At 52.5% G+C, this 27,640-nt stretch overlaps 2 protein-coding genes across 19 annotated transcripts in view; one reads left to right on the forward strand and one right to left on the reverse strand.

The window, feature by feature from the left end:
* NAXD (NAD(P)HX dehydratase) overlaps positions 1–11,716 on the forward strand; it is a 28,683-nt gene extending 16,967 nt beyond the window's left edge. For 4 of the 13 annotated variants that reach the window (XM_073014494.1, XM_073014498.1, XM_073014493.1 and 1 more), the window contains 5 exons: positions 3,212–3,262; positions 3,339–3,443; positions 4,160–4,280; positions 5,790–5,910; positions 6,843–11,716. In XM_073014494.1, the coding sequence (XP_072870595.1) occupies positions 3,212–3,262; positions 3,339–3,443; positions 4,160–4,280; positions 5,790–5,910; positions 6,843–7,215 (771 nt within the window). In that variant the 3' untranslated portion in view covers positions 7,216–11,716. Of the gene's footprint in view, positions 1–3,211; positions 3,263–3,338; positions 3,444–4,159; positions 4,281–5,789; positions 6,489–6,842 lie in introns of all 13 variants that reach the window. The other 9 variants (XM_007960897.3, XM_038007894.2, XM_007960896.3 and 6 more) reach the window with 6 other exon arrangements.
* Positions 10,057–27,640, reverse strand: part of CARS2 (cysteinyl-tRNA synthetase 2, mitochondrial) — a 64,543-nt gene continuing 46,959 nt past the window's right edge. For all 6 annotated transcript variants that reach the window (XR_012092619.1, XM_073014492.1, XM_038007883.2 and 3 more), the window contains 6 exons: positions 19,486–19,552; positions 15,615–15,753; positions 14,583–14,706; positions 13,023–13,121; positions 10,966–11,172; positions 10,057–10,250 (listed from right to left, as the gene is read on the reverse strand). Coding sequence is in view for 5 of the 6 variants with exons in the window: in XM_073014492.1 (XP_072870593.1) it covers positions 10,179–10,250; positions 10,966–11,172; positions 13,023–13,121; positions 14,583–14,706; positions 15,615–15,753; positions 19,486–19,552 (708 nt within the window). In the remaining variant the exon portion in view is untranslated. The remainder of the gene's footprint in view (positions 10,251–10,965; positions 11,173–13,022; positions 13,122–14,582; positions 14,707–15,614; positions 15,754–19,485; positions 19,553–27,640) is intronic.

Below are 27,640 nucleotides of genomic sequence, written 5' to 3' on the forward strand. Positions count from 1 at the left end.
ACTGTGCTCTTTCCACACGCATTAACAGTGTGTCCTGGTCCTCACACTGTGCACTTTTCACACGCATTAACAGTGTGTCCTGGTCCTCACACTGTGCTCTTTCCACACGCATTAACAGTGTGTCCTGGTCCTCACACTGTGCGCTTTTCACACGCATTAACAGTGTGTCCTGGTCCTCACACTGTGCTCTTTTCACACGCATTAACAGTGTGTCCTGGTCCTCACACTGTGTGCTTTTCACACGCATTAACAGTGTGTCCTGGTCCTCACACTGTGCTCTTTTCACACGCATTAACAGTGTGTCCTGGTCCTCACACTGTGCACTTTTCACACGCATTAACAGTGTGTCCTGGTCCTCACACTGTGCTCTTTTCACACGCATTAACAGTGTGTCCTGGTCCTCACACTGTGCGCTTTTCACACGCATTAACAGTGTGTCCTGGTCCTCACACTGTGCACTTTTCACACGCATTAACAGTGTGTCCTGGTCCTCACACTGTGCTCTTTTCACACGCATTAACAGTGTGTCCTGGTCCTCACACTGTGCTCTTTTCACACGCATTAACAGTGTGTCCTGGTCCTCACACTGTGCTCTTTTCACACGCATTAACAGTGTGTCCTGGTCCTCACACTGTGCTCTTTTCACACGCATTAACAGTGTGTCCTGGTCCTCACACTGTGCACTTTTCACACGCATTAACAGTGTGTCCTGGTCCTCACACTGTGCTCTTTTCACACGCATTAACAGTGTGTCCTGGTCCTCACACTGTGCGCTTTTCACACTCATTAACAGTGTGTCCTGGTCCTCACACTGTGCTCTTTTCACACGCATTAACAGTGTGTCCTGGTCCTCACACTGTGCACTTTTCACACGCATTAACAGTGTGTCCTGGTCCTCACACTGTGCGCTTTTCACACGCATTAACAGTGTGTCCTGGTCCTCACACTGTGCTCTTTCCACACGCATTAACAGTGTGTCCTGGTCCTCACACTGTGCGCTTTTCACACGCATTAACAGTGTGTCCTGGTCCTCACACTGTGCGCTTTTCACACTCATTAACAGTGTGTCCTGGTCCTCACACTGTGCGCTTTTCACACGCATTAACAGTGTGTCCTGGTCCTCACACTGTGCTCTTTCCACACGCATTAACAGTGTGTCCTGGTCCTCACACTGTGCACTTTTCACATGCATTAACAGTGTGTCCTGGTCCTCACACTGTGCACTTTTCACACTCATTAACAGTGTGTCCTGGTCCTCACACTGTGCGCTTTTCACACGCATTAACAGTGTGTCCTGGTCCTCACACTGTGCTCTTTCCACACGCATTAACAGTGTGTCCTGGTCCTCACACTGTGCACTTTTCACACTCATTAACAGTGTGTCCTGGTCCTCACACTGTGCTCTTTCCACACGCATTAACAGTGTGTCCTGGTCCTCACACTGTGCACTTTGGGGACTTTTTCACGGCAGGGTATGTGATATTCCTCATTATTTTTAACAGCTACATCAGAATTTACTGCGGATCTACTGCAGTGTGTTTAACTAGTTCATTCACACTGTTTTCTGCTTTTTTCGTGTTAACATCAGTAGTGTCCTGAACCTATGTATTTTGTCCACTCTTTTGGGTGTTAGAAGATAAATTTTTAGAAGTTCCATTGCTGAATCGAAGAGTAAGGACGTTTCAGTTTTGGAGAGATGCCTCCAGATTTCTCCGTAGCGTACCGTGGTTTGCTTTCCCACGGGTGGGGACACCCTGCTGCGCTGGGTGCTCTGATGCGTGAATCTTTCTAGGAGACCCATGTAACACTGCATTTTCCAGGGTTTGAATGTTCACTTTTGACTACTCTTTGCGAATACATTAAAAGAAAACACAGAAACAGATGAAAATGTCAGATTGTTGCCAAATCCTGCAACACGAAATCAGAAACTGATCTAAAATCTGAACTAGCAGAAGCCTGCCGGCTTTACCGGTGAAGCCAAACTCAGGGCAAGCAAAGAATTTTTATTGTTAATAAAGGAAATCAGCTTCAGGAAGTCTCAGGTACCCGCCTCCCTGGAGGGGCTTCAGGACACACTGCTAATGCCCCGACCCGTGTCAGAGCCAGGTAGACGCTTCCCCACAGCTGGAATGGGCGTCACAAACAAGCTGGAACGAGCACTTCGTGAGGCGAGCAGCTAACGCTTTGTCAGCTTTCAAATTTCATTTCTCATACCTGGCGTTAGTTTTCAATACCTTAAATTATTCTGACTTGGCATGTATTTTGTTTAATGTTCTCTATCTTAATGTTTTCTACTATCAGGTGTCTATCAAGTCAAGATCACTTTACATGTTACTGCTGCATATAATCTTATCACAATATATTGGTTCATAATAATAAAAGCCACCAAATATTGATTACATATATATATATGTATCTACACATCAAGGTTTTTTTTTTTGTTTAAATAGAAAACCTTTGACACCTTCACTGTAATCCTATCAGGGAAAAATGATTCCGTTTATTATTGTCACTTGTTATTTTAAAATATGTAAGTAAAGTGATATGAAAAATACATAATGACTAATGATTTGGGGAATTCTCAGGAATTCAGATTTCTTGCCTCCGAATGCTGCAGATTAGTATCTGTTGGAGAACTGGAAGCCCTCGCTGGGGCGGGGGAGGTGTGTCTTCATGAGTTAGCCTAAGAGCCCAACTGTTGTTTATAGCATTTCCACTGGGCTTCGCCTTTCAGAGTTCCCAGTGTCCTGCCTTATTTAGGGGCTCTGCTAGTTCATTGGGTCTTTCTGCTTCTCTATTTTATTCATTTACTTGATTATTTTCCATTTGATGACCTGGTGTTGCATTTTATTAAGAGTCTGCTCCATTTTCTTTCACTGCTGTTGGGAAAAGTGTCTTCGTCTGTTTTGTGCTGCTATAGCAGTGCCACAGACTGGGTGACTGATAATGAACAGGCGTTTTACTGGCTCGTAGTTCTGGAGGTGGATGTCCATCTGGCGAGGGCAGAAGGGCAGGAGAGAGACCCTTTATGCCCCTTTTAAAGGTCATTAAACCCACCCATGAGGGCACTGCCACGTCACCTTTTAAAAGTTCCACCTCCCAAGACCCTTCCATTGGCAATTAAGTTTCACCGTGAGTTTTCAGGAGACACTATCCACACTATAGCAGAGGCAGCAGGCGTGGTACTCAGCCTGGTTTTCTCTTCTGGCAGGGCATTTTGGAAGCATCAAAGGCCAGGGACATCCCTGTCATCATCGACGCGGTGAGTTGACCTCTCTCCTCCTGGCTCGGACTCCCGGAAGGCCTGTGCAGTGAGCACGGCTCCTTGTTCTGTGCAGGACGGCCTGTGGCTGGTCGCTCAGCAGCCAGCCCTCATCCAAGGCTACCAGAAGGCGGTCCTCACCCCCAACCACATGGAGTTCAGCAGACTGTATGATGCTGTGGTGAGTCAGTGGACTCCCTGGGGGGTGGATGCAAGCCCCATTCGTCCTGAAGAGGGTGAAGGACGCGCTCCATGCTTCTGCCCAGCCTGTCCCTGTGGGCACATCTCTGCAGGGATGCAGACCTGCAAGTAATTGCTGTGCCTCTCCCGGTGGGTGGCCCGTCTTGGCATTAGTGCTCTTGGATTGGATGAATGATGGTGTAGTGGGCTTGGGACAGGCAGGGACTCGGGTCAGCCAGCCCCTCCTGCAGCACACTGTGGACAGATCACTTTCTGTGTCTGGAGTGCCTCGTCTGTGATGTGATGATGGCATCTACTTCACGGGGTTGTGAGGATGAGATGAGGAATCCTGTGTAAAGCCGTGAGTCCCCACACGGTGAGTGTCCCGTCAGTGTTAGCGCCCAGTACAACTGGAATTTGTATTACTCCTACAAAGCTCTCAGAACCCAGCCTTGGGTGGTCCTCCTTCAGCCTGCTCTGACCAGGTAGAGGACGGGCACTGCAGCAGGCACCGTGTCGGCATCTGCCCAGAGGACTCGCTGCAGGCGATATCCTGGGCTTCCTTCCACCTACGTGGCCTTTAGCAAGTGCCTGGGTGATCCCTTTAGGCACGAGAGCGTGAGTCTCATGGCGGATGGGACAGGGCTATCCGTCACGTCGTGTGTCGTGTGTCTGAGGAAGACGTTGCTTTTTCTGTGTCTTCCTGTGTTGTCATAGCTCAGAGGCCCTGTGGACAGCAATGACCGCCATGGATCTGTGCTGAGACTCAGCCAGGCCCTGGGCAATGTGACGGTGGTCCAGAAAGGAGAGCGCGACATCCTCTCCAATGGCCAGCAGGGTGAGTGGCGGCTGCCCTCTGTGCGTGGGCTGGTGCCGGGTCAGTCAGCGTGGCCACGCTGAGCGCGAGCCCTGGAAGACCTCTCCCGTGCACACGTGTTCATGCGCATTCGCACAAAGGGATTCGTGCTGTCAGCCACACCTTCTCCGGAGTCCATGTTTTGACTTCTCACTGTTTTGCCGGGGGAGGTGACCGTGGTGAGAGCAGGCTTTCGAGCTGTGGGCCTTACCCGCCGGCTGAATTCCCACGCCTCAGTTATGAGAGGCAGTGTGGCGGAGGGTGCCTGCAACAGCAGGGCATTCCCCAGCTGCCACCTTCGTCTCACCTGTGGCATCCATGATCCCTGCAGTTACTCTGTATTGTATTGCGTCTCATTCTCTTTTATCAAAATGACTGGAAAGTGCAGAAAGCCCTGGGGCTGCTGGTAGTGGAATCTCAGGCGCTGAGTGTGGCGGGTCTCAGCCAGAGCCTGGGGAGGCTTCAGCAAGAGCCAAGTGAGAGCGGGGCGGAGGCCGGGCCCAGCGTCAGCGAGGCCTCCGGGGAGCCATGCCCTTGTTAGCTCTGAAAATGGAAGCCCCCCTCCATTCAGGCCTGAACAGATGATGAATAGCGAATGTACTCACCTGTTGAGCTGTGAGGCTGCTGAGTAGGTACCAAAATCAGGGTAGAACACTGAGGCATCTGTGGGCGGGTGTGCCCAATCCACATTTGTACATTCACGTTCACATGCACACATTTGCACACTCATGCACTTATACACATGCAGTCATGCTCACGCAGCCTCACACATGCCCTCACACACTCATGCACTTACACACATGCACGGTCGTGCTCGCAGCCTTGCACACGTCCTTACACACACATCCACACACAGCTATGCACAAGGAACACAGGGCAGATGTTCTCAGAGGGACTCTTGACACCTTTGAGATGAAGGTTTTTTAATCACTGGAAGGCTCTCTTGGGTCTAACAGGTTCAGACAGTGTAACACCTGGTTTTCAAAACATTTTCCAAAGAAACAGAATTCCCACATACACAGGCACAGGTGACGTTATGAGGCCAGTGGAGGCCTTACTTGGTGTTGCGCTTTATGACCGAGCTGTGGTTTAAGGTGCACTCTGGAGTGTGGGCTGCAGGCGAGGGCTCGTCCTCCAGGAGCTGGTAGGAGGAGCTGGAGGCTGGTGCCGCCCTGCTCAGAGCTGCCTGCTTGGGCTTGTCTGAGGCGGTTCTGAGCTGCAGGTGTCTCCACCAACCTGCTGTGCTACACAGCCGGGTCTGGGGCAGCCCTCACCCCTGTGTGCCTTGATTTCCTCTTTTGTAAAACAGAGGCTGCCTCCAACCCTTGGAACAAACAGGGAAAAGCCGTAGCGGGCAGGATGTGAGTGGAGCCTCGGGCTGCTCCTGGAGGGTGTGGCTCTGCCTGCCGTGCGGCCTTCCACACGCATGGCTACTGTCACATCCATCCACATGGCCATGCTGACACCTGCTCTCACTTCCGCCCTGTGCAGTGCTTGTGTGCAGCCAGGAAGGCAGCAGCCGCAGGTGTGGAGGGCAAGGAGACCTCCTGTCGGGCTCCCTGGGTGTCCTGGTGCACTGGGCGCTCCTTGCTGGACCGGAGAAGACAAACGGGTGAGGCCACATGTCTTCATTTATTCTGCTTTGAAACCGTCTGATTTTTCTAAGCTATTTCAGTAGCTCATGCGTTGAATAAGTAGCCCTGGAGACACTGAGAATGAACTCTAGGCTTCACTGGAGAGATCCTGGGGCACAGGCGAACCCTCTTGGCAGAAGCTTCCACCCCACACTTGGCCTGGGCCTGTCCCTCGTTCACTGTGGATGGGGCCGGGGCAGAGTTGGTCTTCAGAGCTCTCCAGAGAGTTCCGAGGTGTAACCAAGGCCCAGCAGCACGCCGTTCTAGGAAGTTGAGTGGTTTACATAGAAAACAGGGTCAAGGCTTACTTAGACACTTGTTCTTAAAGACATGAATTTTCTTTAAGAGACAGCAGAATTCTAGGACTTTATGAATGCAAGCAGTTCCCATGCCTCTGAGCACCTCTGTTTCTCTTTTGTGAGCCCATCAGGGTGGCGGCTGCAGCTGCTAAGTGTGGCAGACCTGGGCTTCTGGAGGGTGGGCAGGCCTGTCATCCAGTGGCCTCATCTGTCCTCATTGCCGGGATGGCAGAGTCTGGGACCAGCCCCTAAACTAGGTGTGTCCACATGAACTTGAGAGCTGAGGAGGTCAGGGTGTGGGCAGGGCAGGAGTCTTCCCGTTCGTTCTGCTGGGTTCACTCTGGTTCCCTCCGCCCCTCTCCCAGGAGATGGAGCCCTGGTAGCAGGAATCCACATTCTCAGACCTCAGATGCCCTCCACACCCAGGCGCTGAGAGCACAGTCAAACAGGGCTAAGCAGCATGTGCCGCCTGGCTTTCCCCAGGAATACCTGGCGCGCCGCGGGCCCTGGCCCTGCCTCCAAGTACATAGACATTTCCCGTGTGCCTCCTGCCAGGGAGTAGTGGAGGGTTAATGGTGGTTTTCGCTGTGATAAAGCTGCTTTCTCCTCAGAGGCGTGTCAGACTTGAAATTGACAATTTGGGGTCCCAAGATTGACACAGGAGTCAAAACCAGAGCCCAGGTTGGCTGCGGCCCCCGGACCACGACGGCCACTTCCCCACACCTCCCGCTGTCGCCCTCTCCGCAGGTCCAGCCCTCTCCTGGTGGCTGCATTCGGCGCCTGCTCTCTCACCAGGCAGTGCAACCACCAAGCCTTCCAGAAGCACGGTCGCTCCACCACCACCTCCGACATGATCGCCGAGGTGGGGGCCGCCTTCCGCAAGCTCTTCGAAACCTGAGCCCACGCAGACCAGAAGGAAGTAGGCACCTCGGACGGGGGAGAGCGTGTGTGTGGTGGGAAAATCCGGAGCCACGTGTGTGCTGAAGGCGCGCAGTGCTTGCCAGATTTTCAACTTGAGCATAAATTGGTTGCTGTTGAGAATTTAAGAATTTGGAATATTGCAGGTTTTGGCTAAACTGAATGCGTGGTTGGAGATGTTATGGTGACACTAAACAAAGTATTCCTGAACTCTCCTTAGCTCCTTGGTAGTAACCGAGAAGACGGAAATGAAGAAAATCACGAGAATGAAGAATTCCTTAGCAGCTCAACAGAATTTATTTCTCCACCTGCTCCCAAATCAGCAAAGTTTCTACTTGTTTCTCTCTCTGCCAACGCCCTTCATTTCTCTCCTGCTTCCCTCCCCTAGTCGTTCCTCCGGCAGGGAGCCGGGCACGGGTCCCCGGGTGTCTCCGAGTCCTGACTGCACTGACTGCGTTTCCTCTGACTGGCCCATCAGAGGGCTCTTCCTTCTGCAGCTCGTCGTCTTTTCAAGTGGTGATGAGCTTGGTGGTGTCCGGCTGCTGGTATTTGGTTGGCTTATTGACATACTCCAGGGTAATCAGTGATCACTTTGTTTGGAAACCGTTTTGGAGGCACCATGGGAACAGAAGGAAACCTGAGTGACGCTGACCCTTGAGTGGGTGGGCGGGGAGCTTAGACGCCTCCTCTCCCACGCTCTCCAGTGTCCATGTCTGCACAGAGGTCCCCATGACACCCACCAGCCCCAGCAGAGCAGACTTGACCGGGGACGGGCACCATGGAGGGCTGCAGCCTGGAATCTGACGTGGCCGCTAGTGCTGTCTCAGGAGAAGGCTCTGGGGGACTTGGGGCATGCTGGGCCTGGTGCAGCGATGGCACTAAGGAGACCTGGGGAAAGACAGTGTCGTGGTCATGTGTGCTTAGGAAGCAGCGCGGCTGTGTCCTCAGGGATGTTCGCGTCCAGTAAAGACACTAGTAACTGCACTTCAGCTAATACGCTTCATGGCAGTGTTGACCTCGGGTTAGCTTCTGTTGTCTGTATGGTGGTTTTCCTGGAGCGGCCTGACAGTGACATGTTCTCTGGTCCTATGTCTTAGTGGGGCTTGGTACCGTTTTGTGCCTGACGCGTGCACTAGGGTGTTCTCTTCTACTTTCTGGGACGCCCTTTCCACTGCAAGGGCAAACCCTCCTGGTTCCCGTCAGAGTCTTTTTGGCCTGATGATGACTCTTGAGTGATACCCTGCCGTGTAGACACGCCCCAGATGGATTCTACTTTCTTTAAAACTAGGAACTTTGAAGATTAAAAAATAGATTGTCACTACTAATTCGACACCTAACTTCAGAAGCTTCATGTCCAATGTGAACTTTTCCAGAAAAACCATGCCATGGACATTTTTCCTTTGGGGAATTAACATCCAGATTCTGGTAACTATTAAAAGACAGATCTGGTTAATTTAAATGGAGCGTTGTATTTTTTTCCTTAAACAGCTGAAGCTCCCCTTTCAACTTTCTTAGGTGAGGATATGGTGAGCTACCAGGGAGATAAAAGTATACAAGCCTGTCTGTGTGAGACTGCCCTCACCGCCAGCGCCTCTCCCCCATGATGGCTGCGATAAAGCGCCTTGAAGGATAAGCCCAGGGCAGCCCATTCTTTCCTTAGGAAGTACGATTCAGCAGTCACAGGAATTATTTGTATGGTTTTTATGACTAAATTTTTGTTCTAAGTAAAACATCCCTTTACTTAAAGGAGAGAATGGGTTTTTTTTTTACGATCAGCTCATTGCTTCCCTGTTCTTTCTCAAACCCACATATTTCATGTACTCACTCCAGCCGGACAGGCTCCCAGGAGCTTCCCTGGACCAGGAGAGCCAACGGGGAAGTGTGTGCGGGTGGGTGGACGGCCCGTGAGGCAGTGGCCTGGCTGTGGGGGACAGAGTGCCCCAGTACGGAGCAGCTCTGTCGAGATGCCTCATTGTAAGGAGCCCTCTGGGGACTTTTTCTATGTGGGTAGCTTTACTAGGGTGATTTTCTAGGTGAGTGACTTCTGAACTGGCGTTCTCCTCTGTAGAGAGGAGACCTGTGCCTCAGGTTAAACGATGAGCAAGGCTGCACCCCCCGTCACAGGTCCTGCTGCTGCCTGTACCCGTGGGATTGAGATGCCAGTGCGACAGGGAGAGGCCTGGCCCAGGCTCTGCGAGCGGGAAGAGTGGAGAGGGTCACCCTGCTGAGTCACTGGCAGCTGTGGTGCTGGGCTTACTACAGAAAGGCGAGGTCCAGCGCAAGGCGGGTGCTTAGGAGGCCACCTGCAGCCCAGGCAGCCTGCTGTGCACTGGCCGCCACCAGCTCCCGCTCAGGAATCCTGTCTCACACCTCGCCAGCTGGCGCTCAGCCTGGCTGCCCGGCCTCCTCCGGAACCACCCTTCCCAGGCCCAGCTCGACACCTCGCTGCTGTGCTCAGACCATGACGACCCAGATGGCCTGCGGCTGTCAGGACGTTAACTGCAGCGGGACTGCAGACAGGTTCTCAGCCGCACTTTTTCTATGGTGAATGTGTTACTTTTGTAACCACAGAAACAAACTAAGATTGTGTTCTTGCTGGGGGAGGGGTTCCCAGAGTTAGCATGGCCTGGCGTCCCTGCTCTGCCTGACTGCTGCTGCGTGGCCCACCCACCTCACCCATCCCCAGCCCCTCCCTCAGGAGGAGACAGGCTGTGTCCTGCCGCCTCCCTGGGTCCCTGCTCTTCTGTTCCTGTGCTGTCTGTTCCCTGGGCACAGGGCCAGTGGGTCTCACGCACAGGCACATGTGCTGCTGGATGCTACTGAATGTTTGACACCACTCAGTCGACGGTCTGTAGCCACAGAACGCAGTGAATGTTTAGGCTTAGTTACTAACAGACGCCAGTGGGACACTGTTGGTTGCCTTACTTTAATGCTGACCTAGCAGCCCCGACAGGAAGCTTTAACATAAAGCCTTTAACATAAAGCACAGGCGCATCTTGTCTGAGCAGGTTCATGGCTGCGCTCCATCCTCAGCCCGCTGCTTTTTGGTCTTTTGTCCTTTGATCCAGCAGTTCCCACGTGGACGTTGTACTGTTTCTGTCCTGGAGAAGAAAAGTGAGGTCCAACTCTGAGCAGACACCACGTCACGTGGCACAGGGGGCTGACGAGCGTGACCAGGTTCAGGGTGCCTGTTCCCTCACTGCCCTGTCCTAAAAAGCTGGCCGGGCGCTTAGAAAAGGGCCCCACTGCCTCCAGCAGAAGGCCAGGAGCCGTGCAGCACCTGTAGGAGGTGGCAGGGGCTGAGCAGGACCCATGTGCCCGTGCTCAGCATCCCCTCCAGCCAACTTGGCCCCTCCCTCATGGCCCTCCCACCTCATTTATCACAGGGATGGGTTTCTCAGAAAGAAGCATGGGCCTGGCATGGTGGCTCACGCCTGTCATCCCAGCACTTTGGGAGGCCGAGGCAGGTGGATCACCTGAGGTCGGGAGTTTGAGAACAGCCTGACCAACATGGAGAAAACCCATCTCTACTAAAAAAAATTAGCTGGGCATGGTAGCACATGCCTGTAATCCCAGCTACTCGGGAGGCTGAGGCAGGAGAATCGCTTGAACCTGGGAGGCAGAGGTTGCAGTGAGCCGAGTTCGTGCCATTGCACTCCAGCCTGGGTGACAAGAGTAAAACTCTGTCTCAAAAAAAAAAAAAGAAAAAAAAGCATGGTCACGGGGGATGTCTGGGCCTCTGATGGCTCCATGTCTGTCACCTGTTGACCTACCTAGCTCCTGGGGTGATGTGCCTGACCTGGGTGCGGCACTCACCTTGATGTTGATGCCATGGGCAGTCAGGTCCTGGCGCAGGGTGTCGCATGCCTCCAGCAGGGGCTGCCTCTCTAGGAGCTGCTGCCGTCGGGCCTCCCCCGTGGCCTCGGGCATGGCCAGCGCAAACTGCCGGACCTTCTGCCGGAACCGCACCAGCTCCTCCACCACACTACGCAAGGTGGCCTCGCTGCCGTCTCCTGAAACACACTGAAGCCGGCAGGGCACGGTTACATCCCCCGGAGACTGTGGACACCCCAGGTGGTTGCGCTCTGGGCTGAGACCCACCCAGCCCTGGGCTTCCCTGATTGCCTACAGCTGGGCCTCTTTCTGGGCCTGGCAGGGCTGGGTACAGCCCACAAGCGCTGGGCTCTGGGCAAGTCTCCACTCTCAACTCTGAGCATCTGTCATCAAGCAAGGCTGACTGATGCTCACTTGGGAGTGAGAAGGATGGGCTGGGGCTGCACACCACCCTGCCCTGAACACAAGCGCTCCCTGGGTTCCAGACCCCACACAAGTGTGGCCGAGGTATCAGGAGCAACCTGAGGATGAGGCTGGGGGCAGCGGCTGAGCGCTTGCAGATGTGTTTCGGCAAATGGTCTGAGAGTCACAGCCTCGGGTGCTGAGGACGGGATTGGGGCAGAAGGCCTGTGTGCTGTCCTCCCACTGAGAAGGGATCCTGGGGCAGTATGGAAGGGGCAGCTGTACCTGTTTGTTAAATTCATGTGTGTAAAATAAGAAACAGACAACCTTATACCTTGGTGTCAAACTACTTAAGTGCATACACCCCTCAGTGCTTCCATGATAAAAGACAAGTTTTGTTATTACAAAAATATGAGCCCAGAGTGGGCCCAGACGTTAGCCCCTGTGGCCGGAGGAAGGAGAATGAGGTATCTTTGACAAGGACTAGGCAGAGCTTGGCCAGATCCCACTTTTCTTACTCAGTACAGACTCTGGAAAGCCACCCTAAAAACGAACATGTACACTGCAAAGACTTGGTCATCTCACACCAGTAGACTCTGACGTGATTGGCAACAGACGCTGGACTGCCAGAAAGAGAAACTAAGTCTACCAGGTGATCAGGTATATAAATGAGCCAAACTTGGAAAGGACACTATCGTTCTCTGTTGAGAGCCAGCGAGACGTGTCCAGCCCGGAGCCAGGCCTCCAGCACACCTGCTCGGGCCCCAGTCCCAAGCAGCGGGACCCTGGGGTGCTGGGCAGCTGGTCTAGAGTGGCAGCCTCCGCCCAGGCAGCAGCAGCCGAGCCACACCCCAACAGCCCGAGCGCCTCGTGCTGAGAATTCCCCAAGGGCGTCCAGAGAACGACAGGGACGTTCAGGGATACAGCACCAGTTCCAAGGGGCCTCATCAGCCATATACTCATAAAAAGCGATCGGTGGGGGGACTTAAGAATAAGGCAGGAAACCTCAAATCCGTACTGATGCAATAATCGAGTTCCAGGTGAGCCTGGTAAGGAAGGGGGTATTTTCATAGGATCCAAGTCTCTTTGCAAAAATGCTCGAGTTACAAGGGAAGAGGAGGAATGTGGAGAAGCCTGGCAATGTCCACCTTCACTGTGCAGCCAGGGTGAGCCTCGCTGGGAAGGTGCAGGTGCAACTCGTACCTGTCGGGGGGCTTGTCCTGTCCATAGGAAGCATGCGCCAGGCAAGGGGGCTCAGGCCGCCAACTTGCCCTCAAATGGGTCAGGAAAAAATGTGACTGCGGTGTGCCTGTGACTTCTGCACATTCTGAGAGTCTTTCAGCATAAACGTGTGTGCAGAGCTGGCGACACTGTTGCTGAGATGGACTCATCTCTGGCTCTGCGCACGAGTTTGCCAACTGCAGAAGTAGAACTGTGCAATTCCAATTAGTAAGTGTTGGCTCTGAGTGTGTTTATTTTTCCAGGAAAATAACATGTTTTCAAACAGGTAAATAAATTAGTGTGGCATCATAATGATCTATTCCAAGTTAAAAGGGTAAAGGTTATTGTCCCTTTACCCTTTTAGGACAAAAATGGAGAAAATTCCAGAATTAAGCGTTTAAAATAATACGACATACCTGTTGATTGCCCAGAGAAATTCCAACAGTTTCAAAAAACTGTTCAAAGTAAGAGATGATGGCACCAAACACAGCAGGACTTCTCGGCACTCCAGGTTCCTGTAAGAGATCATGCCGCAGAATCTCCTTAAAAGCAGTCTTGATGGCAGTGGGCAAATGGAATTCAATGTCAAAAGACAAAGGCTTCAGCAGGTCACCAGTCTGGCCTTTCTCCTGGCTTCTATGGAGGGAGGACACAGCTCTGGCATCGGCTGCCTCACTGCAGACCATACAACTATAGGTGCATGAGGAATCTCTTGTGCCTCAGTTTACCCACCAGTCATGTGGGTGGTGACTAGCCCATCAGGCTTTGCAGGTAAAGCATGACTGTGGAGTATGGCAGGCGGCGCATGGTAGGTGGAGGCTGAGTGGGCACTGGGCTGGGTTTCTCAGAAAACAAGGAAATCCTGGCATGTGGCTCACGTCAGTCACCAAGCACAGAGACCCGTGTGACACTAGCCTTAGTTCACAGGTACCCCAAAATTGCAAAGGTTAGGAAGGAAAAGCGCAGGCGCCAGCCTCTTTACTTGTCCCTGCCCCTTGCCACAAGAGGCCCCTATTGCCCTAGACCTGGGCCAGCCTGGTAGTGCCGGCAGTGTGCAGTGTGCGGGCACACGGCTGAGGAGGAGGAGCTCCCGTGCAGGAGCAGCCTGGCCGGGACCTGCCCCAGCCTGGCCTGGCTGCCTTCAGTGTGGGGCAGCCTGTTCCTGCACCCAGCTGTGACTCAAATGCCCGCTCCCCTCAGAGGTGAGCCCTACACGTCTGCAGTATTTGAACCAAAGGCACCTGGCACAGGCACATGGCACCCTGCCCCACCTGCTGATGCTCTGAAACCCAACACTGCACGCAGCCAGGGATGGAGACCTCCACAGAGATGCTCAGCTAGCAGAGGACGTGGCCAGAACTCACAGGTGTTTCCAGAGATGGGAGAGGCACGAATGGCCTCGGCTTCCCAGGTCATGAAAGGTCACAGGGCTCCTGACACTGCGCCTCCCAGAGCCTGGCAGAGGAAACCCTGAGAAGTGCAGGAACCAAAGCCTGCCGCCGCCTCCACGGTCTTTGTCCCACCCCCCCAAACGCTTTCAGTGACTCTCAGGTCCAGGCTGAGACCCCTGGGTGCTTGGTGTGGTCATCACACTGGGGTGCAGACTGCATAACAGTGCATTGGGGTAAATGGGTCTTTCCTTTAAAAGTTCCCCACAAAAGCTCTCTGGGAAAGTGCCATGGATGCAGTGGGGACATGAAATGTGTCCCCTGAGGATCACGCACACATAATTTCTTAGCTTCAGGGGCTCCTGAGAGCTTGTTCTCCAGGTGGCCCTGAGGCCTGGGACGGTCAAGCCCCAAGCTGGGTGCCATCCCGTGTCAGCGGCAGACTCGGGTTCCACGAGTTCCTCCACACAAGCTGCGGGAGGCAAAATCAGCAGAGAGCCCGCCCAGCCGACATGAGAAAAACCCACCAGAGGACCCGACCCATGCCCCTGGCAGCGGGACCGTGAGGCCACCTGCTCGTTGAGCTACCTTCGAGGCCGCCCTGAGCTGTCCGTTCCCGTGGCGCGCAAGGCCCAGGATGGCATTAACTACCCTGGGTGTGTCAAAGTCATCTGCCAGGGCCTCCTTCACGGCCCTCTTGGTGCTGGTGAGCCTGGGGGAAGAGGAGAGAAATAGTCGCGGCAGAGGGAGCCCCACCCTCCCCAGGAGGCCCCCATGCCAGTCCTTCCCCAGGGAGAGACGCTGGGGGCTCTAATTTGGGGACTCTGTCTAGGTCATATTCCCAGACTTGTGAGTTCCTGAGTAGCAGAAACTTAATTACATAACATCAACTGCAAACTGTCATGTTACCCCAAGAAAAAGTCCCAGAGCAGAGGTCACCTGTGACACTTGTATTTTAACACACAAGATACACGTGGGCATTTTCATGATGGTTTTAAAAATCAATAGACATTGAGGGGAGTGGCAGGGAAGACTCGGTGGGGGATAGACGGCATGGCCGACCACTCTCAGAGAGGTTGGGGAGGCCCGGCCCAGGGCTCCTGGATCTCAGCCTCCCGTGGCCACTGGCAGCCTGCCCTGCCGAAGCGGCAGGGGTGGGTTGTCACCAAGACCATCTGGAAGACTCTGCACACCGGGATGAATGTGCAGTACTGCCCAGGACACCCGTGGGTGGGGAGTGGAGGCGATGCTGTGGGCCCAGGCCTGTGTGTTTTACAGCTTTTGGCTCCTCATGGTCAGGACCGGGAGGGATGAGCAGCTCTGCTCCTCGCACAGGGAATCCAAGCCCAAAGCCACTCTGAGCAGGGGTCTCAGAGCCCGAGGGCCCCAGGCACACTTCCTGCCCAGTACCCTGTCTCCCTGGGATGTCTCGGGAGCCCCTGACCCTGTACCTCCTGCCCAGCAACCAGTCTCCTGGGGCCTCTCTGCAAAGTCCCTGCCCTAAACCTCCTGGCCAGCGCCCTGTCTCCTGGGGGCCGCTCTTCCCCTTCAGGAGCCCACCAGCAGCACCTAGCAGGCCGCAGGAGGGGCGCCACGCCGGGTGCTGAGCGGGTCTCTTACCTCTCCCACAGCATCACTTCTCTGACAGAGCCGCAGGCCATCTGCCCCTTCATGTAGGCACGTGCGTCCTCCAGGAAAGAGCCCAGCCCCAGGAGCTGCTGCTGGGCTTGGAGCATGGCGCTGTCGCTGTAGTCGATGGCTGAGGAGGAAGAGATGGTCCCTGAGGTGGTGCCCACCATGCTGTGCCCCTGCCCTCGTCCAGCAGAATCACAGTGTTCTCTGAGGGCACTGCCACCCGGGGACCACATGGAGAGCGGGACATGCGGCCCTCACTGCCCTCCAGTGACCGCGAGTCCCTAGGCCCACTGGACACAGACCACAGGGTCCGTCCCAGCTCAGTGTCACCTGCCCTAGGAGAACAAGGTGGCGGTGGAGAAATGCTCCCACTGCTTCCAGCTGAGAGGCGCATTTCCAGTGACGGATGGATGGAGGTGCGGATCAACAGCTGGCTCTGGAAAGAGGGAACCCCACCCTGGGGTCAGAGGCACCTCTAGGGAAGGCGCCCCCAGGGAAAGTGCCCGTGTGTGATGGGACGGCCCAAAGCGGGAGGGAGGAGCAGTCCCCAGACCCAGCTTTAGAGTCTGTGGGTGTCGCTTAGGCCACCTGGATGAGGGGCCAGTGTTTCTGTTTACATCTTCATTTCTGGTGGCTTCTAGTCTACTGCATTCTGATGGGTGAGACACAACAGGAATGAATCGCTTCACAGTGATCACACATCCTTGGGTATCAGCAGAGCCAGCCACACATTTCTAAAACCTTCTTTTCGTTTCTGTGCCTACTCTGCTTCCCAGACTGTCTGAGGCCACAGTCCGTGCTTTTGAGGAGCGCTGCTTCAAAAAGCTCTTTGAAAACCACAGGAATAGAAAGAGCCTATCTGGACACATATGCCGAAAATTACATCCTAACATGCCTACAAGTCCTGATTTCAAAACGAGAATTCCAAAGTCAGACACGGCTTCAAGCTGGAAGCAACACAGTGAAAATCTCCCCCAGGGTTGTCTAATATCTCACTTAACATTTTTCCTTTTTTTCCAAATTCACTTTCAGTGTTTGCTTTGAATAGCTTGACAGAAGAGAAAAAGCCAGAAACCCACAAAGCGATCTAACAACATTTAAAATGCATGGGAGGCTGTTAGAATAAGATTACCATTAATGACACAGCACGATGAGGCATCCAGATGGGCAGGGGCAGACAGATGTCCAGCATGGAGACGCCCTCTGCCTCAAAGTCAAGGACAGCTGCACTCCTCCAACAAGGGTTCTGCTCTACAGATGGGAGACGCCTCTCCAAAGTGTCAGCACAGCACAGACGGCACGGGAATGCCACCACTGTCACCCTCCATCTTCCCAAAGGTGAAGAAAGCATGTCTGGGAGGATCCTGAACTTCCACACCACTTGCGGCGGGAAGCTCAGACAGCAAGCGACGGCCCAGCTCCTCATGGACACCTCTGACCTCGAGGGGGCATCGTGCCCACCATGGGGATCCACGTCCTGCTAACCTTGTGTTCCTAGAAATCCCTCACCGGCAGATCGGTGCCTCCTGAATCCCACCCGAAATTCCCACTGGGAATGTGTTCCTGAAAGAGCTGCCCAGGCTTGAAAAAGCTGCTTTTCAGACCAAACTTCATATTCAAAGCTCAAAAGGAACTGCACACGATTAGGACAGTCACACAAGGCGCTGCCCCTAATCCTGCCACAATCTGCGAGAAGAAGGGGGGCAGGGGCCTCTGAGGGCAAAGAGCCCCTGGGAAGGGATCCACGGGGAACAGCTTTGAAAGGACCACAGCCCCCAGCCACAAGGGGAACAAGCACAAGCCGGGGAGAAAGCTCTGCACTTGCACACGGGATTCATCCCCACCGCCTCTGCCCGTTTCCAGCAACACGGAGCCAGGCAGAAACAGTTTCTCCAGCCCATTCGCCTCCCGACTCTTCCTCTCACGGCATGGCTGGTCTGTGTTCATCGTGTGTAAGCGCACACCACACACACATGCTGCACAAGGTCAGGTGAGCACAAGGCTGATGACACTTCCCTCTCAGGCTCGCGCGCCTGTGAGCACAGGTCCCCTAGGCTGATGCACTGCAGTTCCACCCAGGGGACAGGTTCAGACCACATCTCAGAAAACCTGAACTTGCAGTAGAAAGCCAACATGGTGTCGAAGCCAGGATAAAGACATGGCCCAAGGTAGCCTTTCGGTGGTCAAACGTGCAGGTGTCTGTGTGCCCCACTCAAGTTGACAAGAGCTGCAGGCCGGGTGGAGCCTGTGCCAGGCTGTGGCCCAGGTGAGATTCTGCAGGCACAGCACAGGGGAGGGAGACGGATGGGACCAGCCCAAGGGCTCACCCAAACCCGGCAAAGCTTTGTGTGTGACATAAAGATAAAATCTATCTGGCCAGATAGACTCACCCCGTGGGGGAATGAGAATCCACTATGTTTTGGCTGCATGTCCCCACCCCCATCGTCTTCATTAAAAAGGTGAAATCATCAATTGAGAGCAAGAGTGCTATGTAGGAGGACAAGAAGCGGGAGAGCGAGGTGGTGTGGCAACAGCAGTGGCCCAGGGACACGCCAGTGTCAACGGAGCAGACGGGACACCAGAGGCCAGAAGGGCAGCAACCCTCGCTCACCAGCAAGGAACTGTCACCATCTCCAGAGGACACCGGCCCTGCTCCTGCAGCACTAGCCATACACTGGGACCTTACTGCCAGTTACGTGGTCAAGCCAGGCAGGCAGTGCCACTGTCCCCAGCCCTCACCCGTCACCAGGGATCCAGCTCTGGATAACAACTTTTTTTTCTGAGACAGGATCTTGCTCTGTCACCCAGGCTGGAGTGCAGTGGTGCTTTCTCGGCTCACTGTAACCTCCACCTCCTGGGTTCAAGTGATTCTCCTGCCTCAGCCTCCCAAGTAGCTGAGATTATAGATGCCTGCCACCAAGCCAATTTTTTGTATTTTTTTCAGATGGAGTCTTGCTCAGCCGCCCAGACTAGAGTGCAGTGGCATGATCATGGCTCACTGCAGCTCTGCCTCCCAGGCTCAAGCAATTCTCTTGCCTCACCCTCCTGAATAGCTGGAATTATAGGCACACATCGCCATGCCTGGCTAATTTTTGTATTTTTAGTAGAGATGGGGTTTTACCATGTTGGCCAAACTGGTCTCGAACTCCTGACATCAAGTGATCCACCTGCCTCAGCCTCCCAAAGTGTTGAGATTAGGGGCACGAGCCATTGCGCCAGGCCTTTTGTATTTTTTGTAGAGACGAGATCTTGCTATGTTGCCCAGGCGGGTCTCAAACTCCTGAACTCAAAACATCTGCCAGCCTTGGCCTCCCAAAGTGCTGGGATCATACACGTGAGCCACCATGCCAGGCCAGTGCTAGACAACTCCTGGCCAAAAGCCTAGCCTGGGGCAGCAACAAAATCGTGCAGTATGGGAGGAACCGACACCACCCATCCAGGAGGCCTGGCTCTGCTACACACTGTTCAGGGAAGCGCTGTCCCTGGGCGGGACAGGCAGGGTCACGTTTGAGGGCTCCCATGTTCAGGGGCCGTGCCAGGCTGGCCCCTTCCAATTTCCCAGTTCACAGAGCAGGAAGCCGACGTGCTGCGGGTTCACGACTTGTCCAGACCCACAGAGAAGGAGTGGAGAGGACTCGAGCTTGACGAGGAAGCCCACATCCACTACGGGCTGAGCCTGGACCAGCGCTGGGATCCCTCGTCCTCTGGGTTCACTCTCAACCTGAACCTCCAGGCCCCAGCAGCTGCACTCACAAGGTTCTGCCTGTTCTCTGGCCTGCATTTGGCTGTTCTCAGTCCTGTCGGAGTGACTGTCTCCGAGCGGGGGAGGAGTCCACTCCGCGTGCGCCCGGCTCACCTGAGCGGTAGCTGCTCCGCAGGCAGAAGAACCGGAAGACGTCAGGGGAAAAGGTCTTCAGAAAGTCCTGGTAAAGCGAGAGACAGGCAGTCACCAGGCTTTGCTTTTACGCTTTGCACTGTTCAGAGAATATGTTATTTACTACAATTACATGAGTTACCTCTACTTATCAAGAAATCAGGAATCTTGATGAAAATGAGCCCTCCAAACTCACAATTACCACCTGTTTCCTGGTGATTTCCTTCCTCACTGAACTTTCCATGTTCGATCTCAGTATTTGTGGAAAGAGCAAGAGGAGAAAGCTGGTTTGCCTGAAATTCCCCACCTGCGCAGGCTCCGGGAGGAGTGTCCTGTGCTCAGCCTGGGCTCTCTTTCTACACGACAGGGACGTGGGACAGACAGCATGGAGGGATGCTGTGCTCAGGAAGAGACCAGGTAGGCGGTGGGAGGCACACTAGCTCTGGCTGCCTGCAGGCCCCCAGGAGAAGCCTGCAGTTAACCTCAGACCCAGCTGACCTCCGGCTCAGTCCAGCCAAGGGGTGACAGCCTCACTCATCCTATTTGGTGGCACAGTTCTCGTAAACACTGAGTTTAAAGCATGTGCTCAGTCTGTCTCTTGAAGACTAAACCGCCCTGCCTCTGATTAAACATAAGTAAAACTCACAACCCAACCAGTATGGTTCTATAGATCATTTAGAAAACGTCTGTCCAGAAAGAAGTGGAGCTTTCTGCATGAGGAGGCTTAGGAGAGGTCATTAGAGGCACTGCAAAAGCAGCACAGCACTCGGCAAAGCCTCCTGTGGGGCGCTCAGGGCTCAGCTCTGGCAGCTACTTTCAAGAGATGAGATGAGACTCAGGGTGGGGGAGAGAAGGAAGAGGGCTCTGCCCAGCTTGGGCTTCCAGCGTGGCCCGAAGAAAGCAAGCTGAGCTCTGGCTGCACCCCTGGCGAGGGACGCGCTCCAACGGGAGCCCGAGTGGCTCGCTGCCTGGATCAGCAGCACATGCTGCCAGCTCTGACCAAAGCCCCCTTTCCTGCCACCACCTCAGAAGACAGAACTGGCTCACCCCATGCCCGTCCTCTGTGCAGGAAGCTGTCCCCGGCCTTGCTGGAGTGAGGACTGCGTTTCCGCCTCCCTCGGGTAAACCTGATCCCCTCATCTCTAGGCTGATGGGCAGCAACACAAGCCCACAGCACAGGGGCTGACTCCAGCCTGCAGTCTGCGCCCGCTCGCCAGAGCTCGGACACCCGCGTCCTCCGCAGCGTGGTCGTGGGAGCACAGAGCTGCCGGCCGGGGAGAGTGAGCTGGAGACGGCGGAGTCCAGCTCAAAATACTGTATCTCAACACATGGTATTTTATAAGGCATGAAAGACCGGCCTAAAGCCATGCTGCTCAACAACCGTACTGAGAGCAAAACAAATGCAACCGAAGAGGTCTTGGGGTAGAAGGGGCTGTCCCTGCGGCAGGCTGCAGCGGCCTCGCCCATCCACACGGTAGGAAGGAGGGGACTCCCTGGACTGCTGAGCTGGAAGGAGGAGGACACTGCTCCACCTGCCTCCGGGGCTCATTCCCTTCAGAGGACTGAGCGGGTCTGGTCTGCTTTCCACCAGGAAGGAGGTCAGCCCCCACCGCACAGCCCAACCCGTCTGCCTGAGCCTGCGGCAGTCAGAGGCATTCTCATGTGGGGTGGCATGAGAAAGCTGCTGGGCCAATCCCCTAACACAGGGGCGCTCAACCTGGGGTCCACAGACCTCCTAGGGGCCCACAGAGAGAAGGTGGGCGGGCGGGGAGATCTGTGAACTGGGATGGCTAAACAGTTATGTGTTTATTTCTGCCGGCCTTGCACTAAAATGGGCATTTCCTTCGATGGTCAGTGCAGGCAGCAAACACATCGGGAAGCACAGAGCCTGGCACGGTGGCCACAGCCGTCACAGGTGACCCCTCAGGAATGACATCACACACCACGAATCACGAAGCACAGTGCCTGGCGTGGTGGCCACAGCCGTCACAGATGACCCTGCAGGGATGACATCACACGCCACGAATCACGAAGCACAGTGCCTGGCGCGGTGGCCACAGCCGTCACAGGTGACCCCTCAGGGATGACACCACACGCCACGAATCACGAGAGGACGGCAGCAATCAGACCCCACCCACACTGAGCTAACCACTGAGTCAAGCAGAGCACATGCTCCTCTACTTCAGTATCATCGACGGCCTTTGGGATCCTATGTATTTTATTTTATGTATTTAAAGCAAATTGTAAGGCTGGGTCCAGACTTCACCAGGCAGCCACAGGGGCCCGGGGTGGGGAGGGGGGCTGGGGGGTGTGTGAGCACGTGTGTGTGAAGAGCCCCTGTCCAATCCAACAGTAATTCATCAGTAATCACACTGGAATTCAATTTCCGTCTGTCCATCTCCTGGGTGCTCCTTCCCAACTTGTGAAAAAAGCGGTATTATTCCTGGGTCCTCTAATTCGCAACTCACAGGCTCACTCGAGACCCTCCCTCACCCAAGGTGTTGTGGTTCCAATTAACACGCACAGCCACGTCCTGCTGGTTTCGGTTCAGGCTGCGCCCTATTTAGGTCTCCACGTTTCGGTGTGGAAACACCACTCCACATGCAGGCTCAATGCTCTCTACTTCATTCCAAAAAGGATTTCACCTGGCCTTCTTTCAAAGGGGTTTTCCTCTCATTCAGAATGGAAACACATGCAGAATTAGCCTCAATGTGCTTTACAAATCTAATAGTTCTTTGAAACCCCAACAACATTAAAGGCTTATGTTCCCTGCTCTTGGGAGACAGGCGCTACTGCAGCAAGCTACAGTAGTTCTAACAGAAATCTGGAATCTAATCTTTCTAGAGCATTGAGTTTCTATGGACTGTTTCCTAATAATACAGAAAGCGGAAACATATAACTTCTTCATTACACAGTATTCTGACAATGATGTGAAAACTCTTGAATGCTGTGGGTGCTCATGCACATTAATTTTTTAGCGTGTTCCTGCTCTGTGCCGGCTGATATCAGCAAGTTTCTGCACTACTCTGGTTCCACCGTGCAACCTGCCACGGCTACCTGAGAGGCAAAATGTGGCTACGGCAGGGTAAGCTCGCGCTGGAACTCTCCAGGAGGTAAGCAAACTCCCAGAGCCCAGGCCAGAGGACCGATCGGCCTTCAGGTGGGGACGGTAACAAGCCATGTGAGCCCCAGTGAGCTCACGAGGTCACAGGATGCACACTCCCAGGGAGCCCGCTGGGTGCACATGCCAGCTGCCAGCTGCCGAGGAACTTCGTATGATGCCAGCGCTGCACACACCCCTGGAGCCCCTGGGCAGAAGCGGGCGCCAGAGCCTCTCTACTGGGCTAGGCCCTAGCTTGCTTTGAGAGGTACAGTAACCAGAAAGCAGGTTTTAAACCATCATCTGAGCTCCAGGGTTGAGCTCCTTCTACGTGGACCGTGGCCTCGATTACGCAGAAAGCACTGGGTTTCCACCCAGGCTACTCTAAAGGTCTATCTCCAAGACAAAGAGGACCGGCAGGAAAAGGGTCTTACGCTAGAAACCAGGAATGTGGCATGTGTTTTTCAGATATAGGGCAATAACTTAACATCCCCAAGGAACTATGGGCTGAGGGTAGGTGTGAGCTACCAAAAATATAAAAGAAAAATCATCAGTAAATACATACAGACAAATCAACACAGCAAATAGACAAAGGCATGGAAATTTAAAATCCAGTTGTCGTTCTTCACAAATTAACAAGAAAAATGGGCCAGGTGCCGTGGGTCACCCCTGTAATCCCAGCACTTTGTGAAGCTAAGGCAGGAGGATTGCCTGAACCCAGGAGTTTGAGACCAGCCTGGGCAACACAGTGAGACTTCGTCTCTACAAAAAATACAAAATTAGCAGGTGTGGTAGTGCACGCTTCTGGTCCCAGCTCCTCGGAAGGCTGAAGTGAGAGGTTTGCTGGAGCCCACAAGTTTCAGGTTGCAGTGAGCTGGGACTGCACCAGGTGCCTGGGTGACAGTGAAACCCTCTCTCAAAAAAAAAAAAAAAAAGAAAAGAAAAAAATGAAAAAAGGTAACCTGATTACAATTCTAATTTGATGCTGGAGAGACCTGGGAAACATATTTTCATCTACTGCCATTGGGAATGTAAATGACACTCGATAAAATCACCAGGGGCTGTGTCCAAAACACTCTGAATGTGCCTGTATCTTCTGATGTGTGATTTCTACCTCAAGGCACTTTTCTCAAGTCACTAATCATTAGATGTGCACAGATATTTAGCTAAAGGATATTCATCACAGCACTGTAGCCTGCAGAGTACAGGTCTCACAAACAAGTCCAACAACAGGGAAATAAAATCGTGGTGCCTCACTGCCACGAGCCACTAAGTAGCCGCTAGATTAGAAATAATGGAGACATGGCAATGTCTGTGAAAATTTAAAATGCACATACCCTAGTGGAAAATGCAGTGGGATTTAAATGACCATTAATAGGGGATTCTTTAAATTAAGCTGCACCCACACACTGGACTACTCAGCCATTCGAAAGAATGAACCAACTCCACACGGTGGAAAACCGACTGAGGTCAAGAGATGAATCAAGCAAGCGCAAAACGACACCTCTGTGTGCGAAGAGAAAATGAGAAGCACAGCTATGGGGAGATGTGTGAACACACACCTGCTCCGAAAAAACCAACCGCTGCTTCAGGAGAGAAGCCGGGCAACAGTGAATGTGGTCAGGCAGGAGGCCCGCTTTCCTTACTTAGTACCTTTGAATTTTTCTACCGTTTGCTTCTCTGTCTTGTCTGCAGTTTCCAAACTGTCTGCAATTAAACCCATCACGTCTATAATCAAATTAAAACCTCACTTAAATTGTTAGGGAAAAGGCGGCACGCATACGACACTGCCTCATGAATGAGACAGAGAAAGGTTTATGCATATTGGCCTATCGTGTACAACGGAACACAAGAAGGTGAATCCAAAACAGAGAACACAACTGTGGCTGCTGGGGAGGGAATGGGTGCAGGCAGGCACCAGGCCGGCCTTCTCCATGCTCTCTTTAGTGTTAATGCTGAACCCTGCAAATGTTTCACAGATATGACAAAGAAAAGCAAATTGGGGCCGGATGCAGTGGCTCACACCTGTAATCCCAGCACTTTGGGAGGCCGAGGCAGGTGGACCTGAGGTCAGGAGTTCAAAACCAGCCTGGCCAACATAGTGAAACCCTATCTCTACTAAAAATACAAAAATTAGCTGGGTGTGGTGGTGTGGGCCTGTAATCCCAGCTACTTGGGAGGCTGAGGCACGAGAATCGCTTGAACCTGGGAGGTGGAGGTTGCAGTCAGTTGAGATCACACTAATGCACTACAGCCTGGGTGACAGAGCAACACTCTCTCTCAAAAAAAGACAAAACAAAACAAAAAGTAAATTGGAAAGGGGAAGAGAGAGACCATCACACCAGAAACAAACAGAACAAGTGAACCTCTTGTGTTAATGAAAGGAGATCATTACATGCTGCGAGTATATGTTCAGACCACAGAGCTTTAGTGGGATGCAGTCTACAAGAAAAAGAAATTTAAGTGCAGAACAGGCAAATCACAGAAACAGAAAGTTGTCAGGGGCTGGGAGGAGGTGGGAGTGAAAAGTGACAGCCCATGGGTGTGGCATTTCTTTTGAGGTGATAAAAACGTTCTTAGATAGTGATGGTTTCACAACTGTGAATATCCTACAAACCACTAAGCAGCACAATTTAAAAGGGTGACTTATGTAGTATCTGTGTTGTATTTCAATAAAGCTATAAGTTTAAAAAGAAAAAGAAGCCTTAAGTTTTACTCAATAGTTTTAACAGCAATATTGGTATTAAGTTTTTAAATTTATTTTGTATTTTAAGATAAAACAAAAAGTTGATATGCTCTTATAAGATGTTTACTGTAAGAGAGGAAAATAGCTAAAACTAAAAAGCCCTGTGATATTAACTTTTATTTGGATATATCAAAAGTAACCCAAATAATGAATCTATTTTGTATGTACAGGTTTATCTTCCTCTCCCCTAGCTCTGACCCCTGACAAAGCCTAGATGCAGTGTCACTCTGGTAGCGATCAACATCGCAGTGCCCAAATCTTGCCTTCAAAATCCCATTTCCCCTCAAAAGCAGGGAGGCTGCTTAGAGAAACAGCAGGTCTGGGTAGGAAAGCAAAAGGCAGGCAGGTGCAGGAGGGCACAAGAGAGGCCAAGGGGCCTGTCCCTGGGGGGCTGGAGCCAATCAGAAGAACCCTCCCTGGCTAAATCCAGGATGATTTCAACGCCAAAAAGATAACGACTGAATTGACAATACACTAAATAAATATAAATCATTGACTCTGTCTACTACAAAAAGAAAGACAAAACCCTTTTCTTTAAGAGGAATGCCAACTAATAAATGTAAAAGAGGGAACAATTAGACAGTCATGACTTTGCAATAACCAATGAAATACATGATCAAAGTGAAGCCTCTAAAACCATAGGGTGGAAGCTTATTAGGGTACAAAACACCACACAGCATGCCACTGCTCAGATGCTTAATATTCATAAGAAGAAAATAAACTCTGCAGTAGAGGGATCTGGTAGTCATTCCTTAACAAATGGTAAAACTCACCATCATGAATCATAGGACAACCTGACCTTGCAGCCCCCAGGCAATGCACTGTGAGTTCACAGCATCCACTACAATGTATTCCTGCCAAAAAGCTTCTACCTGGGTCAAACTGACCCTTTAACCCTCACTTCCAGTGAAAGGAACTACAGGAGATAGAAGAATAAGCTAAATGACACCACAACGAAACAGACAAATCTAAAATGTGGAATGTTCAACAAGACAAGTGGCCCAATCTATTCAAAAAGTCAACACCACAGGGAAAACAAAAGTAGATACTGCTGTAGATTAGATAAGAAACCTAGAAAGAACAATGAAATATAATTCAGCCTAAAGGAAGGAAATTTTGACCTGGACTATAACATAGGTAAATCTTGAGAACACCATGCTAACTGAAATAAGCCAGTCACAAAAGGACAATTACTATATGATTCCACTTACATGAGATCTAGAGCAGCCAAAATCATGGAAACAGAAAGTAGAAGGGTTGTTGCCAACGCCTGGGGAAAGGGGAAATGGGAAGTTGTTCAATGAGTCCACAGTTTTGGTTTTACAAGATGAAAAAATTCTAGAGATCTGTTGCATAACAATGTGAACATATTAACACTACTGAACTGAATGGTTAAGACGATAACTTTTATGCTATGTGGTTTCTTTAACCACATTAAAAAAAAACTAAAAAGACACAACACACAAATGCAACACATGAACCTTGTGTCTCAGGGGAGCTCAAGGAGGGGCAGATTTAAGGGAATGGACAGTTGGTGGAGCAGTCAGAACACGCACAACACATACTAAGTTCCATGGGTGTGGTTCATGGAGCCCTAAAACAATTACAACAGTAACATCAGAGATCACTGATCACAGATCACCATAACAGATTTAATAACGAGAAACTTTGAAACATTGCAAGAATTACCCAAATATGACACACAGAAACGAAGTGAGAACATGCTGTTGGCAAAATCATGCCAACAGACTTGCTTGGTGCAGGGCTGCCACAAACCTTCAATCTGTAAAGACACGGCATCTGCGAAGTGTGGTAAAGTGAAGCTCAATAAAGCAAGGTCCCTGCAGTGGCTGGGCTCTGACCCCCCCCGTGTCATGCAACCCTGTGGCCAGGCTCCAACCCCACTCTGCGTCATGCAACCCCGTGGCCAGGCTCCGACCCCCCTCTGCATCATGTAACCCCGTGGCCGGTTTGGGACCCCCTCTGCATCATGCAACCCCGTGGCTGGGCTCTGACGCCCCTCTGTGTCATGCAACCCTGTGGCTGGGCTCCGACCCCACTCTGCGTCATGCAACCCCATGGCCAGTTTGGGAGTCCCTCTGTGTCATGCAACCCCATGGCCAGTTTGGGACTCCCTCTGCGTCATGCAACCCCATGGCCAGTTTGGGACTCCCTCTGCGTCATGCAACCCCGTGGCCGGGCTCCGACGCCACTCTGCGTCATGCAACCGCCGTGTTCCACCTCTACGTGTGCTGTGCACGCGCTAACACATTTCTCCTCTCTTGATGATC

Source organism: Chlorocebus sabaeus, chromosome 3 (genome assembly GCF_047675955.1).
Source record: "Chlorocebus sabaeus isolate Y175 chromosome 3, mChlSab1.0.hap1, whole genome shotgun sequence".
Taxonomy (NCBI): Eukaryota; Metazoa; Chordata; class Mammalia; order Primates; family Cercopithecidae; genus Chlorocebus; species Chlorocebus sabaeus.